Below are 16,645 nucleotides of genomic sequence, written 5' to 3'. Positions count from 1 at the left end.
CGGGATTATGGCAGAGTCTTCAAAATTTACTGTCCTCCAGTCTTTGAAATGAAACGTACATACGTTTAGATGTAATTTTATATATAGTTATATTTATTTAATATAATTTTAAAAAGAAGCATAAACACAACGAGGGGTGTCTGTTTTATCTGTTTTTGTGACTAACGTTTCTTTAGTATAACCATGGAGTATAAAATTCAATATAAATTCTCGGTATTGCATTGGACTCTATGATCGGCGGAAGTTATCGAGCATCCCTAATGCTTCACCGGAAATACCGCCGTGCATAGAGCCCATTAGTGATGTCCAAAACTACACAAAATTGACCTATTGATGTGTTGATCAAACAACTAGCTTACTAACTGGTAGCTCTGTGCTGTTAGCCTGGTTTTAGGTTCTACTATATGCTAAGAATCTCAACATTGCATTTGAAATATATTATTCTTTGCATATACCGTATTGTTCAAAAGGTAAAGGGGTGTTATAATGCCCCTTTTCACAAGCTGTAAAATAAGTGTCTGATGTCCCCAGAGTGTATTTGTGAAGATTTACCTCAAAATACCCCACCAGATTATTTTTACAGCACTTTAAAATAGTCCATTTTTGAGGGTGAGAAAAAAGTGTTGTTTTGTGTCCCTTTAAATGCAAATGAGCTGCTGCTTCCAGCACAGGGGTGGAGCTTCAAGAGCTGGTGAGTGTGTGTTAGCAACACTGATATTACCTCATTAAGACAAGCACTAAAATGTCAGAAACTGTTCTGCCTTATATGTTTAAACTGGAGGCAGACAATGATGGAGAGGTTCAAGAAGTGACAACATGTAGAATCCAATAGGATGTTTCTGAATGGTTACTTGATGAATTTATGTTGCTGATATGGAGTTAACTATCTTCAAGTCTTTGATTAGCATATTCTGTCATGATAATCTATAAAATCGCTTGTGTGGGAACTGTTGTAAGATGCCTACAGAGTGACATGCTATTGCAATTGTGTTACGTACTTTATTTCATGTGAAAAGATGGATGCGACAGCTTGAGCTGAATCACAAATGTGCTCGACTACAACCACTCCTCCTCTCCTCAACATGGACTGTGTGTTCCCGAGGGCGGGGTTTATGTACATTTTAGGGTTGGTGATGTCACTTACCCGGGAGGAATGGTAGTCCATACCAGCCATTTGTTGTAGTTTTTAAAAACGATTTCTTTTAAATCAAATATCTTCCTTTGCTTTGAACTTTGAGCATTGTAACTTTGCTGACATTGTTTATGCTCAAACAGCAACATTACACACTAAAGTTAGAAAAGTGAAATCATAATCAACCCACCCCCTTTAGGATTTTTAAAACGTTTTTTTTTTAATAAATAAATACTTACCAGGGCTGCATTTATTTGATTAATATAAATGTAGTAGTGTAATATATTATAAAACTAGTATTATTGTGAAATATTGCTACAATTTAAAATAAATGCTTTTCCCTTTTTAAAACATTTTTAAATAGATTTATTTCTATGATGAATTTCAGTCTTCAGTCATGATGCTTCAGAAATCTTTCTAATATGCTGATTTGGCGCCTCCCAGTTTTGGTGCTGTTTAATTTTTGTGAGGAAAACATAATAGATTTTTTTTTCTCCCAGAATTTTTTGATGAATGGAAAGTTAAAAGGGAAAGAAATGTTTTTGAAATTGAAATTTAGAGTTTTCATTTTTAGTGTTTAATAATTTTGGTCATAACATCAAAATAATTATTTGTTTATTGATATCAGCCAGAATGAAAAAAAATGAGTCCATCTAGTTGGTTTTCGAAGGACTAGTTGACCATTGTATTTATCATGATGGACTTGCTGTTGCTGTTGAGTTTGTGATGCAAGCTGAGGATGAATAATTTGGCTGTTGCTCTTGCCAGGCATTCAGCATATGAAGTTGGTATGTTAAATACAAGTACCTTGGGAATATGGCAATCATATTATATATGATTCTGTGGTATTGCTTTTTGATACCACCCCTGCCCTGTATCATGATAACACTACATTAGTTTTGAAAAGTTAAACCTAATCAAGCCAAATCTTGCAGGCAAAATGTGTTCTCTAATGATTAAAGCGAGTTTCAGAACTTTATCCTTCTCAAGTTTGGTCTTGCCGCTCTTTTCCCTAAGGAAAGGGGCAGCTGCCCAGACATGCTGTGTGTGTGTGTGTGTGTATGTGTGCGTTTGTGGCTGGTTGACAGCTGTAAAGGAAGACCAGCAGACGCAGACATGCTGAAGGCGTGGAGACTCTCCCACAAAATTTTTCCAACCTCAAAGCAGTTTTATGCTCCTCCCCATCTTAAAATCTTGCTTAAGAGTCAAACCCTTTCAGATAAAATCAGAACCCTCACCAAATCAGGTGTGTGTTGTGTTTCATGTGAGATTAGCCTATATATTAATCTAGTTCTGCTAGATTATGCCATTGAAGACCCTGCTGTCCAGCAGCAGTTTTGAGGAAGAGAGGGCCAGGCTGACCAACCAGTCCAGCCTAGAGGATGTGGACCACTATTGCTCCGCAGGTAGCCCCTTCTTTTTTAACTGGCAGGTCTCATAGCCTGTGCTGCGCTGGTGCCTTGATTGTCAGTGAGTTTATGCAGGATTTCAGGTCGAGGGTTGTGTTTTTGTTGTGGTCAATGTAGAAGCTTTTACTCGGTCAAATTATTTTCTCTTGGAGTTTTTCCAGTGCTCATCTGCTTTTCACAGTTTGGAGTGTTTCTAATAGATCAATACTTAATGTTAACATGGCAAAATGGATGTGGCAGTGTAGATTATTTAAATATGGCCCAATTGGCCATATATAATTAATGCAAGTTTTTAGATTTGCATTAATCATATATGAATTCAGGTTGATTTGGACACTTTTTCCAAGTCAACTCAATGGCAAAAAGTGTCCCAATCACAAATGATTTTGAAAAAGTGATCACAAAGTCAGGTGTGACGCAAGGAGCAGTGATGCCACTATGAATCACATTCCTTGTTTTCTCTCTGCGTCACATGGTTGCCGTTTCTTCACTTCTCTGCTCCCTCTCCACCTTGACGTTCGTCAACGTTTTTTCTGAAACCTCACCTCTCTTATATTGCTTCATTTTGCCCTTCCCAGAGGCTTTGTCTCATTTGAGATGTCACTCATGTTACCTGTTATTCATCTAGCGTCTTTATGTCTCTTTCTTCCTGACAGAGGCCCTGCACAGGCCGTTTGGACTGGACTCGACGGCACTGACTGAAGCGGTGCGCTGGAGCTCCAAGGAGAATCTGTTGGGTGCTGCAGAGAGTGACCCGAACCTCTTCGTTGCTCTTTACGACTTTGTTGCCAGTGGTGACAACACGCTGAGCATCACAAAAGGTACGATCGTCAAAAGGGTACGAGTGGGCTTGGTTTCATTGTTCACTTTGTACACAAATGAAAAACCACATTGCATCGGTAGTGTAAACTCAAATGTGACCCAGGACCAAATATAAATACCTGGAATAAACAAGACCGGAGAGTGTTTTTACGACCATTATTGATAACTTCCTCCCTTTTTGTAACAAGGACACCATGCTATTATCCTTCCATCGTTCTCCTTCCTCTTTTCTCGACTTCAGATCTTTGTTGTTTCTCTTCCCAGCAGCACTTTGTAGGATCAAAGCACAAAGAACTAGGCTAAAAATGAAAACGGAGGCTGAAGTTTGTGTTTTATGTAGCTGAGAAGCATGAACACATGGACACCAACCTGAGCCATATGCACTAACGCCCATAACTCTTTCCAGCGTGTTGTAATTGACTTTGGAGCATGAGTCTCAGATGCTTCATGCTGAATGGCCACTGCTAACGCTAATGTCTGTTTTAAAGTGTAATCCCGTCAGCTGGGTGAAAAGCAGGTGGGTAAACACAGACTAGCCAAGAGAAGATAGCTCAGAGAGAGGGAGTTAGCGGCTTGTTCTTTCTCTCTGAAGTAGCCGGTAATGGCCAGTAATGTAATGTCGTCTGGTTGGCACCACCGCGCCAGTCTCTTCTTGTCTTGTCTTGTCGTGAGGGCCTTGTTGCCGCGCCAGTGTTAGTTTAGGATTAGCAAAAAACCACTTGCTGTCTGAGAGCTAGTGGGCCGAACTCTTGTTTCACTGACATAATGAGAGCGCCCTCTACTGGACCAATGCTTGATGGATCACAACAAGGTGAAGGAACAGCAGGAAGGACAGCGTAAATAAAATAAAAATGTGTGTATTTTATTAAAAAGATGCATTAAATTGATCAAAAATGACACTATATGACATTTATTGTGTTACAAAATATATTACGGTTTCCACAAAAATATGAAATATCAAAAGATATCAATACGAAATGTTTCTTAAGCAGCAAATCAGCATATTAGAGTGATTTCTGAAGGATCATGTGACACTGATGCTGAAAATTCAGCTTTGTCATCACAGAAATAAATTAGATTTTAAAATATGTTAAAATAGAAAATAATTAATTTTTAAATTGTCATTCCACTATATTACTGTATATATATATTCATATAAATCCTGCTATGATGAGCATAAGTGACTTCTTTCAAAAACATTTTAAAAAATCATAACCAGCCCTGAATGTTTGAACAGTAGGTGTATATGAATATATAATATTTTTATTATAAAAAATGATGTATAATCTTTTATATTATTTCATTTACTTTATCTAAATTCGGCAACAGAAATACACAAACATTAATTTGGTCCTGGCATGTTTTTCAACGGCACTTTGACAGCTTAAACGCAATGATTCAACACTACGGCAGAGGATTTTTTCTTCTTCAAACAGTAAGACGAAGGACAGCTCAATGGAACAGAACACAGGACTCTTGAGATGTTTTCAAAAATGCTTTTCAAGGCATATCTTGTAAAATAACTATTTTTTAACATGTAAAAATGTGGCACAAATGGTGATGTGATGCAGCCAAACATGTCCTACTTCTCTGCCGCCCGCCACTCTCAGGTGCCCTCGGGATTTGTTCAGATCTCAAAATATTTAAAATACTTACAAAATAAGACACTGTTCTTCTTCTTGGTCTGAGCTTATGGGGCAAAACAGACGTTGATGTTTTTATGGACCTGTTGTGGCTTGCATTGACATTCCATTCCATTCAGATGTATTGACATGAATAACAAGGCTTTGCATGGCTGAAACATTGTGGTATATTTCTCATACCTCAATTTTGTATCTGTCTCACTTTTGCTACATTTTTGGTATTTCAGGAGAGAAGCTGCGAGTGTTGGGGTACAACCAAAATGGAGAGTGGAGTGAGGTCCGTTCGAAGAACGGCCAGGGTTGGGTACCCAGTAACTACATCACCCCCGTGAACAGTCTGGAGAAGCACAGCTGGTATCATGGGCCCGTGTCCCGCAGCGCCGCTGAGTACCTGCTCAGCAGTCTGATCAACGGCAGCTTCCTGGTGAGGGAGAGCGAGAGCAGTCCTGGCCAGCTCTCCATCTCGCTTCGCTACGAGGGACGGGTCTATCACTACCGGATCAACACCGCCTCTGATGGAAAGGTAGGGCCGCTTTCACTTTACTTTTGAAAGCAAAGGTCCTTTTGCTTGAAATCATTTACTAATTAAATTCACTCTTCTCTTATGTCTCAGGTCTACGTAACAGCTGAGAGTCGTTTTAGCACGTTAGCTGAGCTGGTTCATCATCATTCCACAGTGGCGGATGGTCTGGTGACCACACTACACTATCCCGCTCCAAAATGCAACAAGCCAACCGTCTACGGCGTCTCTCCCATCCACGACAAGTGGGAGATGGAGCGCACCGACATCACCATGAAACACAAATTGGGTGGTGGCCAATACGGAGAGGTGTACGTCGGTGTTTGGAAAAAGTACAACCTCACTGTAGCTGTAAAAACACTAAAGGTGTGTGTTTTATGTTATATCATTGCTTACATATGGTCCCATTAGTTAACATGGGTAAATGCATCAACTAATATAAGTTAAAAATTAGCACAACATTCATTACTTTAGTCATATTTCTTAATGTTAGTTTATAAAAAATATAATTTTAGAAGTATTTTTTATTGTTTTATCATGTTAACTAATGTTAAGAAATTAAACCTCGTTTTAAACGAGTTTATGTGGTGTTGTGTGCCACCAAGAGGATGTTGATTAAATTGCACTCATGGATTTCTGTATTGTATTTCTATTGTTTGTTATTCAATACTATGTAGAATGTTTATACTGTTATATCACTTCGTCCTAAAGGAGGACACCATGGAAGTTGAGGAGTTTTTGAAGGAGGCTTCAGTCATGAAGGAAGTGAAACATCCAAATCTAGTACAGTTACTGGGTGAGTAAACTAGGAATGTGCAAAACCAGCCCCTAATTCCCTTTAATATAGATAAACATTCATACATTTTCATGCTTGGTTGTCACGTTTTAGTTCTTAGTACTAAAGTTCTGTCATAAAAACTGGGTAAAAACAAAAGGGTATCAGATATACTTACATACTTGTGCCTAATTGGTTAGTTCTGATGCCCCCTTGTAGGTGTGTGTACACTGGAGCCTCCATTCTACATAGTGACGGAGTACATGCCCCACGGGAACCTGCTGGACTACCTGCGTGAGTGTGACAGAGAACAGGTGAACGCTGTGGTGCTGCTCTACATGGCCACTCAGATCTCCTCCGCCATGGAGTATCTGGAGAAGAAGAACTTCATCCACAGGTGAGCAAAAAAAAAAGTTCCCTTTTTCTCATTGTTTACATTGTTTTAACTTTTCTTAAATCCTATTGATTGAGAGATCTCGCTACAGCTTGTCAATCTCTTTCTCAGGGACTTGGCAGCTCGTAATTGTCTGGTTGGAGAGAATCACGTGGTCAAGGTGGCCGATTTCGGACTGAGCCGTCTGATGACAGGCGACACTTACACCGCTCATGCAGGTGCCAAATTCCCCATCAAATGGACAGCACCAGAGAGTCTGGCCTACAACACTTTCTCCATCAAATCCGATGTGTGGGGTCAGTTTCTTATTTCATTTTGTCATGAGGATTGTGTGTTGGAAGTTCTTTTACACTATAAAGAGTTATGTGTTGCAGACTGACTCACTTATTTACTTCAAACTCCCCAGCATTTGGAGTTTTGCTTTGGGAGATTGCGACGTACGGCATGTCTCCATACCCAGGAATCGACCTGTCTCAGGTGTACGACCTGCTGGAGAAGGGCTACCGCATGGAGCAGCCCGAGGGCTGTCCCCCTAAAGTTTACGAGCTCATGAGAGCCTGTGAGTATTGCAGTGTATATTCAAATAATGTGAAGTGTCATTCATTTTATATATATGAAGAGTTCAGACGCAAAAGCCTCTAAATGCCATTTGAAATTTTCTTCTTTAATGATGATTTTTTATCAAACTTGTATATTTAAGTTCAGTAATTTCACTTAAATAACAATTTATAGGTAATTATCATTGCCATTTAAGTGAAATTACTGAACTTAAATATACAAGTTTGCTAAAAATCATCATTAAAGAAGAAAATTTCAAATGGCATTTAGAGGCTTTTGCATCTGAACTCTTCATATATATATATATATATATATATGGCCAAATATGGTAACCCATTACCACAACCAATGGTAACTATACTACCATTCAAAGGTTTGGGATCTTTTTTTTTATTTTTATTTTTTTTTAGGTTTTTGAAAAAAACATCCCTTATGCTCACAAAGGCTGCATTTATGCACATAAACAGTAATGTTGTGAAATATTATTTCAATTTAAAATAACTGTTTTCTATTTAATAGATTTTAAAATGTCATTTATTACAGTGGCAAAGCTGAATTTTCAGCCTCATAACTCCAGTCTTCCGTGTCACATGATCTTTCAGAAATTCTGATAAACATGCTGATTTGGTGCTCAAGTAGCATTTCTTATTATTTTCATTGTTGACAACAGTACTGCTTAATATTATTTTGTGGAAACCATGACATTGTTTTTCAGTATTTTTTGATGAACAGAAAGTTCAAAAGAGGAATCTTTTGTAACATGTCTTTACTGTGACTTTTGATCAATTTAATGTAACCTTGCTGAATAATAAATATTAACTTTAGTTCAGTTCAGCAATTTTGTTATCCATGTGATGGAAATGTTTCTTCGTCTTCACTGTACAATACATACGTACACATTAAGAAAATAATCTGATAATTACTTAAAATAATCATCTCTCGCATTTCAAATTTTAACAGCGTTAGGCATAAAGAATAACTGATACACTTTTTCATTACCCGTGGTTGCCTATAACGCCTTCCCAATGGCAGGAATTGGACCTCACCATGAAGGGTGTGAGACACATCCTGTATTATCATTGAGGCATTTTGCATGGCTTTAAATACATTTATATCATTAAAATGTGTCTGCATCTGGCATATTACCTTACCTCATTTAAAATCTTGGACAAGTTATTTATTTAACTTATCTATTTATAACAAAATTCAGAATAATATATATATACAGACCCCAAGTGGGGTAATGAGGGTTTCGGTCATTATGTAAATCCATATTTTGTTGTGTGTTGGCAGGTTGGCAGTGGAGTCCACTGGATAGACCCTCATTTGCTGAGATTCACCAGGCTTTTGAGACCATGTTCCATGACTCAAGCATCTCAGAAGGTAATATTACATCATCTGTTGTGAATGCCAGATGAAGCTGTAGACTGAGCAGACTTCATGCCGATCTTATACACTTGATGATTAAGCAGGGAAAACTCAATGCTTGAACGTCTTAAATGATAAATTACTTGGGTGCAGTTTGCTTTGACTTTACCATTGAAAGTGACTGAAATAAAGTTGAGGTTAACATTTAGAAAGATTTGACCCTTGATACGTTTATGTAAAACACAATATTAACATGCACTTTATCTCTGCTAACTCTTCTCCAGAGGTAGCCGAAGAACTGTGTAAAACCGCATCTGGTGGGCAATGTGGGCTCGCACACGCCTTCGGCCACGATATGCCACTCTTGCCCTCAAAGTCTCGTTGCCCGAAGAAACACTCTGAGAACAAAGAGAATATGGAAGACGCAGGACCCCATGGCCCTGCAGGTATACAGACCCAACTCCGGCTCAGTCGGCTCAGAAAGAAACTCAAGAGAATGGGAGTGGTGTTCCTTATTGATTAACAGAGATAACAGTATATAAGCCTACATATATTCACAAACATAGGAATATTAAAAAGTTTAAAAAATAAAAAAAATGTTATATCCTGTATATCCCTTCTTTTATTTACATATGTTCAAAATGTATCATGAACAGATGACTGACATGTTCATAAACATTCATAACAGATTTTCACCCTCATGTTTTGATCATTTTTCTGTAAATACATCTGATTTCATTCTTTTGCTGGTTTGTTCCCATTTTCTGCATGTCACTAAACCCCAAGTATGCACTTAAGCACTTCACCAACTGCATGTGTACCTTTATTCTGATTAAAATCTGTTTAACCTTACTCACAATTAAAGGAATTTATGTATTGTGCAATATTGTTTTTCTACTCAACTATTTGTGTTATTTATTGAAATTACATAGTTTATGCAAAATAAACTTTTAAGGTGGGAATGTTTTTTACATTTTTTTTTTTTGTAAAGCTGCCTCTATTTGTCATGTTTTTTTAAGAATGCTAAAAGTTATTTTTTTTAAACATATTTTGTATTCCAATTTTTGTAATTATTGTCCTATCTTTTGGACAATCTTACCGTCCCCTACATATCAAGTGATACACTCTCTATATTGCAAATATCTGGACACCCTGTTTGTCACAGGACCTGTGAAAAATACATAAAAAATATCTCGGCCCACTCATGAAACATTTTACCCCATGAATTAAAGAGACCGCCCTGGTCTAGTGTCAGGTCATGTAATTTGAATTATGAGAGCAAGCAGCTCAGAGGCACACAGTTTATTTTACAAAAGTATATGCAAGGTTAGATTATATAAAATTACAATGTTGGTTGTAGGCAGAGGTATAGTGCAAAGGACTGAATGTTGCTGTGATTTCAAATACCACTGCATTACTCTTATGTTTATATTTGATACATTTGCATGAGGCAAAGCCATGGGCAACAATGTAATGAATGAAATAGTAAATTTATAGTCAAGCAATCACAATGTGACAATAAAATCTGTGCGCTGAATAATCATGTAAGCAAGTGTTCCGTGGTGAAACAAGCCATTTAAATATGAAAGCGCACAAGTATGAAGTTTGCATGTCAAATACTACCTCTTATTTTGCTTCTCTTTGACCTTTGTTTCTGTTGTCCCATTGTGTTCAGGTCTTGCAGCATCCCTTTTTGTCGGTGATGGACGCTTCAGCAGCTCTCCGGCCCTTCCACGCAAACAGAGGGATAAGTCTCCCTCTAGCCTGCTGGAGGACTCCCAGGACACCACCTTCACCCGTGACCGCAAAGCTGGCTTCTTCAGTTCTTTCATGAAGAAGAAGTCCATGTCCTCATCTTCTACTTCGTCCTCACCTCAGCAGCAGCAGAATCTCCCAATGCCACCCAAGAGGAGCAGCTCTTTCCGGGAGATGGAGACCCAGCCCCATAAAAAGTATGAGCCCACGGCTGGGTTTGCAGGCCCTCCTCCTTTGCCCCAATCTGATGGGTTGAGTTTCTCTCCATCTCATGGTGAGGGGAACCACGTGCAGTCCCGCTGTTGCGGGGCCGCGTTCGGGCAGAAGCCCTCGTGTTCGAACTCTGGAGCGACCTCTGGTCAAGTGGGAGGCAGCAGTAGCTGGGGAAGCCTAGCGGGCTTCTTCACCCCTCGCCTTATCAAAAAGACCTTGGGATTGCGGACTGGTAAGCCTTCTGGGATAGACGAAGGGAGTGGAACCAAGCCGTTCCCTCGTTCCAATTCAACTTCCTCTATGTCTGCTGGGTTGCCGGACTTAGAGCGCATGGCATTGACATTACCAAGAAACCGTAGCAAACCCCCACTAGAGCGCACAGCTTCCACCACCTCACAGCCAGAAAACGGGGCAGCGCGACCTTCGGACGCAATCCTGAGGAAGCTTGACGAAGGTACGGCTCAGATACGGGATCGTCCCAAAGCCAAACTCTTGCCACGAGGGGTGGCAGGTGGAGTTAGGGCACCAGGTGTAGGGGGAGAGACGGATTCGGACTCCAATGCACGGGGGAAAGATGGGCAAGACGACAGGCAAGGTTGGTCGTCTCCATCGAAAACCTCCACTCTTGGTTCAGTCAATCTGCACAACCACAAAGTCCCGGTTCTGATCTCGCCGACCCTAAAGCACAGCTCGGCCGACGGCCTAGTTGGCGTGGACTCTCAGGGCAACCGCTTCAAACTGCTGTCTGACAGTGGCGATCGTGACCGACCACGACTGGTAAAGCCGAAATGTGCACCTCCTCCACCGCCCATGCTCCGCTCCCTCCAACACACCTACAGTGCCGATGCAGCCGACGAAGCAGTCAGTGGGAACGTGGAGGTCAATGGTGATGGCCTCAAAAGGTCAGGGAGAGAAGCCAGAGGGGCGCGTCCATCCATACCACCACCGCAAGTGCCTCCAGCTCACACAGTCCCCACTAGCAACACCACCACCCAGACTAAGTTGGCCAATGGTTCTTCCAGTGGCGGACCTGGCCCTACTTCTGCTAAACCCTCCCTTAGAAGGACTCGGCAGCAGACAGAACGGATCCCCCTGGAGAAGATCAGCAAGGAGGCTCTTTTGGAATGTGCTGAATGCTTGAGTAGCGCTCTTCAAGGCAACAACGAACTTTCTTCCAGCAGCCAGGTGTTGGATGTGGGACACCAACTTTTGGACTACTGCTCGGGGTATGTCGACTGCATCCCACAGACGCGTAATAAGTTTGCCTTTCGCGAGGCTGTGGGTAAACTGGAGTTGAGTCTACAGGAGCTGCGTGCTTCCTCCGCGGGACTAGGGGCACCTGGGACCAGCCCGGCTCTTGACAACTTGCACACGTGCATTAAAGAGATCAGTGATGTAGTGCAAAGGTAGCCACTGTGTCTGCTACACCTTCCAAAACTCCTCCTCCTGTACCCCTTGAAACTTTTTTTGCCCCAGAATCAATCTAGTTTTATTTAAATTTTGGGGGACAGAGATTATTCTCAAAAAAGTACCTCAGAAAATGAATACAAACATACACACACTCTCTCTCTCTCTCTATCTTTATTGTTTACAGGTGACTTTCTCATTGAAATTGCCAGTTGGGAACAGAGTTCTTTGTATATAAGCTTTTTGTCACTACCAGAATACACATGGTTTTGATTTTGACAAATTAACTTTGTAATTAATATTTACAGTTTTATCTTGGTATGACACAAACGGACAGGGGTTGCACAGGTTAAGGTGAGCCGACTACACGCTGACTGGTCCACTTTTGTATTTAGATCAACTTTTTTGGTTCTTTAATTTGCATTTGATTCACAGTAACTGGATATTGCATCAGAATGTCAGTGCAAACTTGGAAATGCCATTTAAAACATGAATCAATTTTGCTTCTTCAGAACATAAAGTAGTAATGAATGTGGATTGCGAACACAGACAAGCTCTATACACATTTGTTCTGTCTCATTTTACACACTTACATACTGTCATTTTTAATTTGTCCACATTTGTTAAACACTACAGCATCTGATGACCATTGATGATTTTGTAATTAGCCTTTATTTCTATATGGTCCATGCATTGTAGTTAGTAGTGGTTTGCTGTGGCATAGTTGAAATGGTGTTGGATCTGTCACCACATGGATCATGTTTGGCCTTTTATATCTGTGGCCTTTAGATAATTCCCCCATTAGCAAGATGGCACAGAACTGCATTCTATATTCTACATTTTATTGATTTGCAATGGGGAAATTATTTGATGTGTGGATAGTCTGGATTTATTTTATGATGACTACGTCATATTGCCAAAACAGAAGCAGCAACACTACAAATACAAGTATTGCCAAGTCTTTTAACACAAACTGCATTTTCTTTAGCACATTGATTTGTAATTTTATTTCCATTTCACTTTAGAATGTCGCCATTTGTAAACTTGAATTTTAAGTTATTTTCTATTAAAAGCACAGGCATTTTTATGATATTGTAGATATTGCTTATTATTTTATACCCACAAACAGGCGTGAAAGGTCATACTGACTTGTGTCCTTGTGGTGAGGTTTTGGTGTGAGGGTCTCGGTCTCCATCTGTGCATCTACATTATGAATGTATTCATTTGTTAGAAACAGGAATGTTGTGTGTGTGTGTGTGTTGCATAGTCTCCCTTCACATCATTTAAAAGAAGCATTTTCTTCAGGACACAAACGGTTTCATGTGAGTCTGTATACATGAAATGATAGATTTATATTAGAATTTGCATAAATGAGATTTTTGTGGGTACCCTGCAATGTCATAAATAAAATGTAATGAAGCTGATTTGTACCGATTACACTGGAGCACATTTTTAAAATATAAATGTTAATTGCCTTGCCATAATTCATCATCTAGTGTATGTAATATAGATGAGATTGTTTTGCCATGACATTTCAGTTCCTCTGCAGCAGAAATACATAGCGGTTGTTTGTTCAGAACAGTTTTTGTTACTCTAGATCACAGCATAATTTGCCTACACTAACTCTGCTTGTTTTGCCATTTTTTTTCCTGCCATGCTGGGCAATGTTTCCTGATATTACATGGTGCCTTTTGTGAGAGATTTAATGTTTTGTGCACTGCAAGGTCATGTTAAAGATATGTTTATGTAAATATATTTTGCTCTCAAATATTCAAAATCAACTTTAAGGTGGCAAATGGAAACTTTGAAGCCTTTATTATCATTCAAGCTACCTTGCTTAGACATCTGGGGATGTGAGGTGTCCAACTTGAATAGGAAAAAGTGCAATGATCTGTCCTTTAATAAGAAAAAGATGGTGCTTGAAGTCTGGTCTTATGTTACTGAGAGAGCTCATCAATTTCTTTTGCTTTGTCAGGAATGCCTCTCTTGTAATCACAGAAAATATTTTTCATGTGTGATTTAGCAGTTCTCTTTCAAACACATGCAGGTTGTCTATTCCATTTATTATGTCTGAAAATGTTTCATTACCAAACAACTGAGGGGGGGAAAGAGTGACTGTTTCGTATGTCTGTTTTACACGATTGTCAGGGAGCGTTTTGCCTTTTAAACATTTTAAAGTAAAACAGCTGGTTGTTTTTCTTTCATTGCCACTTATCACCGCAATTTGTATTTTAACTTTTTTTTCCCCATTGCTATAATCAGTCAATTTTATTTTAGTAAATTGCCAAACCTCTGAAAGTTTGTACATTAAATAACATTTGATTGTATCATGTATTTAGGAACAATTCAGAGAGAACTATCTTGTCCCAATAGTTTATGCTTTATGAGCCACACACCCGTTTGTCTCACAAATATAATCATCAGAATTGAATTTTTTTTCAGTTTAATTTTAATTACCCAAGATTGTGCATTTTTTTTTTTTTTTTTACATTTTTGTTTGTCACTTTTATTTATTTTTGGTTTATTTATTGAGCTACTTTTTATGTTGAATCCTGGAACTCGCATTCTTTGGAGACATTTTGTAAGGTCAGATTTTAAGTGCTGAAGAAATTTATATACCAAAGGCCACCTCTCTAGTCCTTCAAGTGCAATGAAAATAAAACACTCTTAATTTTGAATATGTGAATTTAACAGGGATTAATAAGGCAGAGGTTGACAGATCAACAGTATTTTTTTCTGTTTTGTAAAAAGTATATTTTGTGTGATTCTAATTTAAAGCTCACTTTTAATAGTATATTACTGTGAAGTCCTTCCTCAGTGTTACACTTGATGTAAATAATGAATAAAGAAACTGTTGAAACATTGGTTTGGGAGTTTGTATTATCTTTTTTTTTTTATTTAGTACTGTGGTGTGCTATGCGTCAATCTGAGACTGTGTAAAACATTTCATGAAACAAAACAAACACAGCTGAAATTATTTGTCAATTACCGAACATAAAGCGAACATAAAACAGAAGCTCAATGGTAGTTGAACAAACTAAGGGTTGCAGGATTAGTTTCGAGTTGACAAAACCAAACCAATCCAACCAGGCTTTCTTGGTACCATGATGCTGATCATCAACTTTCTCTGTCAACTCAGGCTTTTATTCAGAGTTTAGGTGTGACATCAGTAGCGTGAAACTCATTCAAAACTCATTGAAATTAATTTCCTGCTGGAGAAGTAGCGTAATTCACTTAAATAAAAGTATTAAAATATTAAGAATTTAAACAAATTTACACAGCAAGAAGAAAATAGCTGTCTGTGAAAGAGGACAACTAGGAAAGTCTCGCTACTGTAGATCAGTGCAAGTAAAAGTTGTGAAGTTAGTTTATAGGGTTGATAAAGGTATAGAGAGAATTGAAGATTTAAGCTCACATGTAGTCATTTTATAGCTTCATTTATTGATTCTAAAGCACATTTAGATTACCTTTATATATGTATTCATTTAAAATCGGCGTAATAATAATTGATTAACTGAAATTATACATGTGAGATTGTTTTAGGGTATAATAATTACAGAAATAATCTCTAAATCATACAAATTTATTTACTAAAAGCGCTGTTTTTGTCTTAAAATAATTTGCTGTGGAGTAACTTTATCGCGTCATACATGTGTCACTTTGCTCACAGGTGATTGGTCCAAGTTCGGTTTGCAACCTCTTACCTGGAACATAACCTGTCCCGGACCAGGTTAGCCGTGGAGTGTAAGTTACTATGGCGATGAACACTGCTAAAAGCCAAACCACTTTCATGGTAGCCTACCTAAAACTCAGGGTTGGCACAAGCTAAACTGAAACATAGCTGGCTAGCCACCTTAACCGGCTTCATGGTATAGGCCCCCGGTTTAGGTGGCTAGCCAGATATGTTTCAGTTTAGTTTGAACTCTCTGCATCTTAAAAACGCCACGCTGATATTGATCCTCATTTCAGTTCTCCTTGTTTGTCCAAAAGTCTGCTTGCCATGGTCTATGTTTGAAAGAAACAAGAACTGCGTGCTGCGGTCACACACTGTCACACTATGCAGTTGTCCATGTCTGTCGCCATGGTTACGTCATGCTATGGCAGTATGAACGGAAATCGAGGAAAGCATGGATATTGCGTCATTGACAGGAGACTTTTTTTTTCCGGGACGACCACTTATTTAAAATCGGAATTTCTCTGAAATAATAAATCTTTGGAGACTTTTGGGATATTGTAAGTACACAATATTACTTACAGAAATCTTACATATTTTACCTTTAACTATGTTTTTACCAAGGGCCATCAAGTTTCAATTACAATAGAAGCTTATGGAGGAGTGAGACAGACAACTCTCAGATTTAATCAAAAATAGCTTAATTTGTGTTCCGAAGATGTAGGAAAGTCTTACGGGGATGGAACCACACGAGGGCGAGTGATTACCGACATAATTTTCATTTTTGAGTGAACTATCCCTTTAAGACTTGAGGCAACCCACTGTACCTTGACTGACATTTGTCAAGTTGTATCTTCAAGAGGACATTATGGACTTTTCTGTCATATTAATTATTTGATAAATTAAATGAATGTAACTATACAATAACATACAGTGAGTTTTTTGGTTTTTCCTGTGCTCAGTAGTTGTGTGTAAT

At 38.8% G+C, this 16,645-nt stretch overlaps 1 protein-coding gene across 2 annotated transcripts in view; it reads left to right on the top strand.

Annotated features, from left to right (window-relative positions):
* abl2 (ABL proto-oncogene 2, non-receptor tyrosine kinase) overlaps positions 1 to 14,860 on the top strand; it is a 31,389-nt gene extending 16,529 nt beyond the window's left edge. The window contains exons 1-11 of one of the 2 annotated variants that reach the window (XM_039662521.2): positions 2,347 to 2,538; positions 3,198 to 3,362; positions 5,234 to 5,529; positions 5,620 to 5,892; positions 6,238 to 6,322; positions 6,521 to 6,698; positions 6,807 to 6,991; positions 7,102 to 7,254; positions 8,547 to 8,636; positions 8,906 to 9,067; positions 10,297 to 14,860. In XM_039662521.2, the coding sequence (XP_039518455.2) occupies positions 2,436 to 2,538; positions 3,198 to 3,362; positions 5,234 to 5,529; positions 5,620 to 5,892; positions 6,238 to 6,322; positions 6,521 to 6,698; positions 6,807 to 6,991; positions 7,102 to 7,254; positions 8,547 to 8,636; positions 8,906 to 9,067; positions 10,297 to 11,999 (3,393 nt within the window). In that variant the 5' untranslated portion in view covers positions 2,347 to 2,435 and the 3' untranslated portion in view covers positions 12,000 to 14,860. Of the gene's footprint in view, positions 1 to 2,346; positions 2,539 to 3,197; positions 3,363 to 5,233; positions 5,530 to 5,619; positions 5,893 to 6,237; positions 6,323 to 6,520; positions 6,699 to 6,806; positions 6,992 to 7,101; positions 7,255 to 8,546; positions 8,637 to 8,905; positions 9,068 to 10,296 lie in introns of those variants that run through there. The other variant, XM_039662446.2, reaches the window with a different exon arrangement.
* The last annotated feature ends 1,785 nt before the right edge of the window (positions 14,861 to 16,645 follow it).

The sequence above is a fragment of the Pimephales promelas genome, chromosome 14 (assembly GCF_988280905.1).
Source record: "Pimephales promelas chromosome 14, fPimPro1.hap1.1, whole genome shotgun sequence".
NCBI classification, from domain to species: Eukaryota; Metazoa; Chordata; class Actinopteri; order Cypriniformes; family Leuciscidae; genus Pimephales; species Pimephales promelas.
This window is presented reverse-complemented; position numbering and strand designations above follow the sequence as displayed.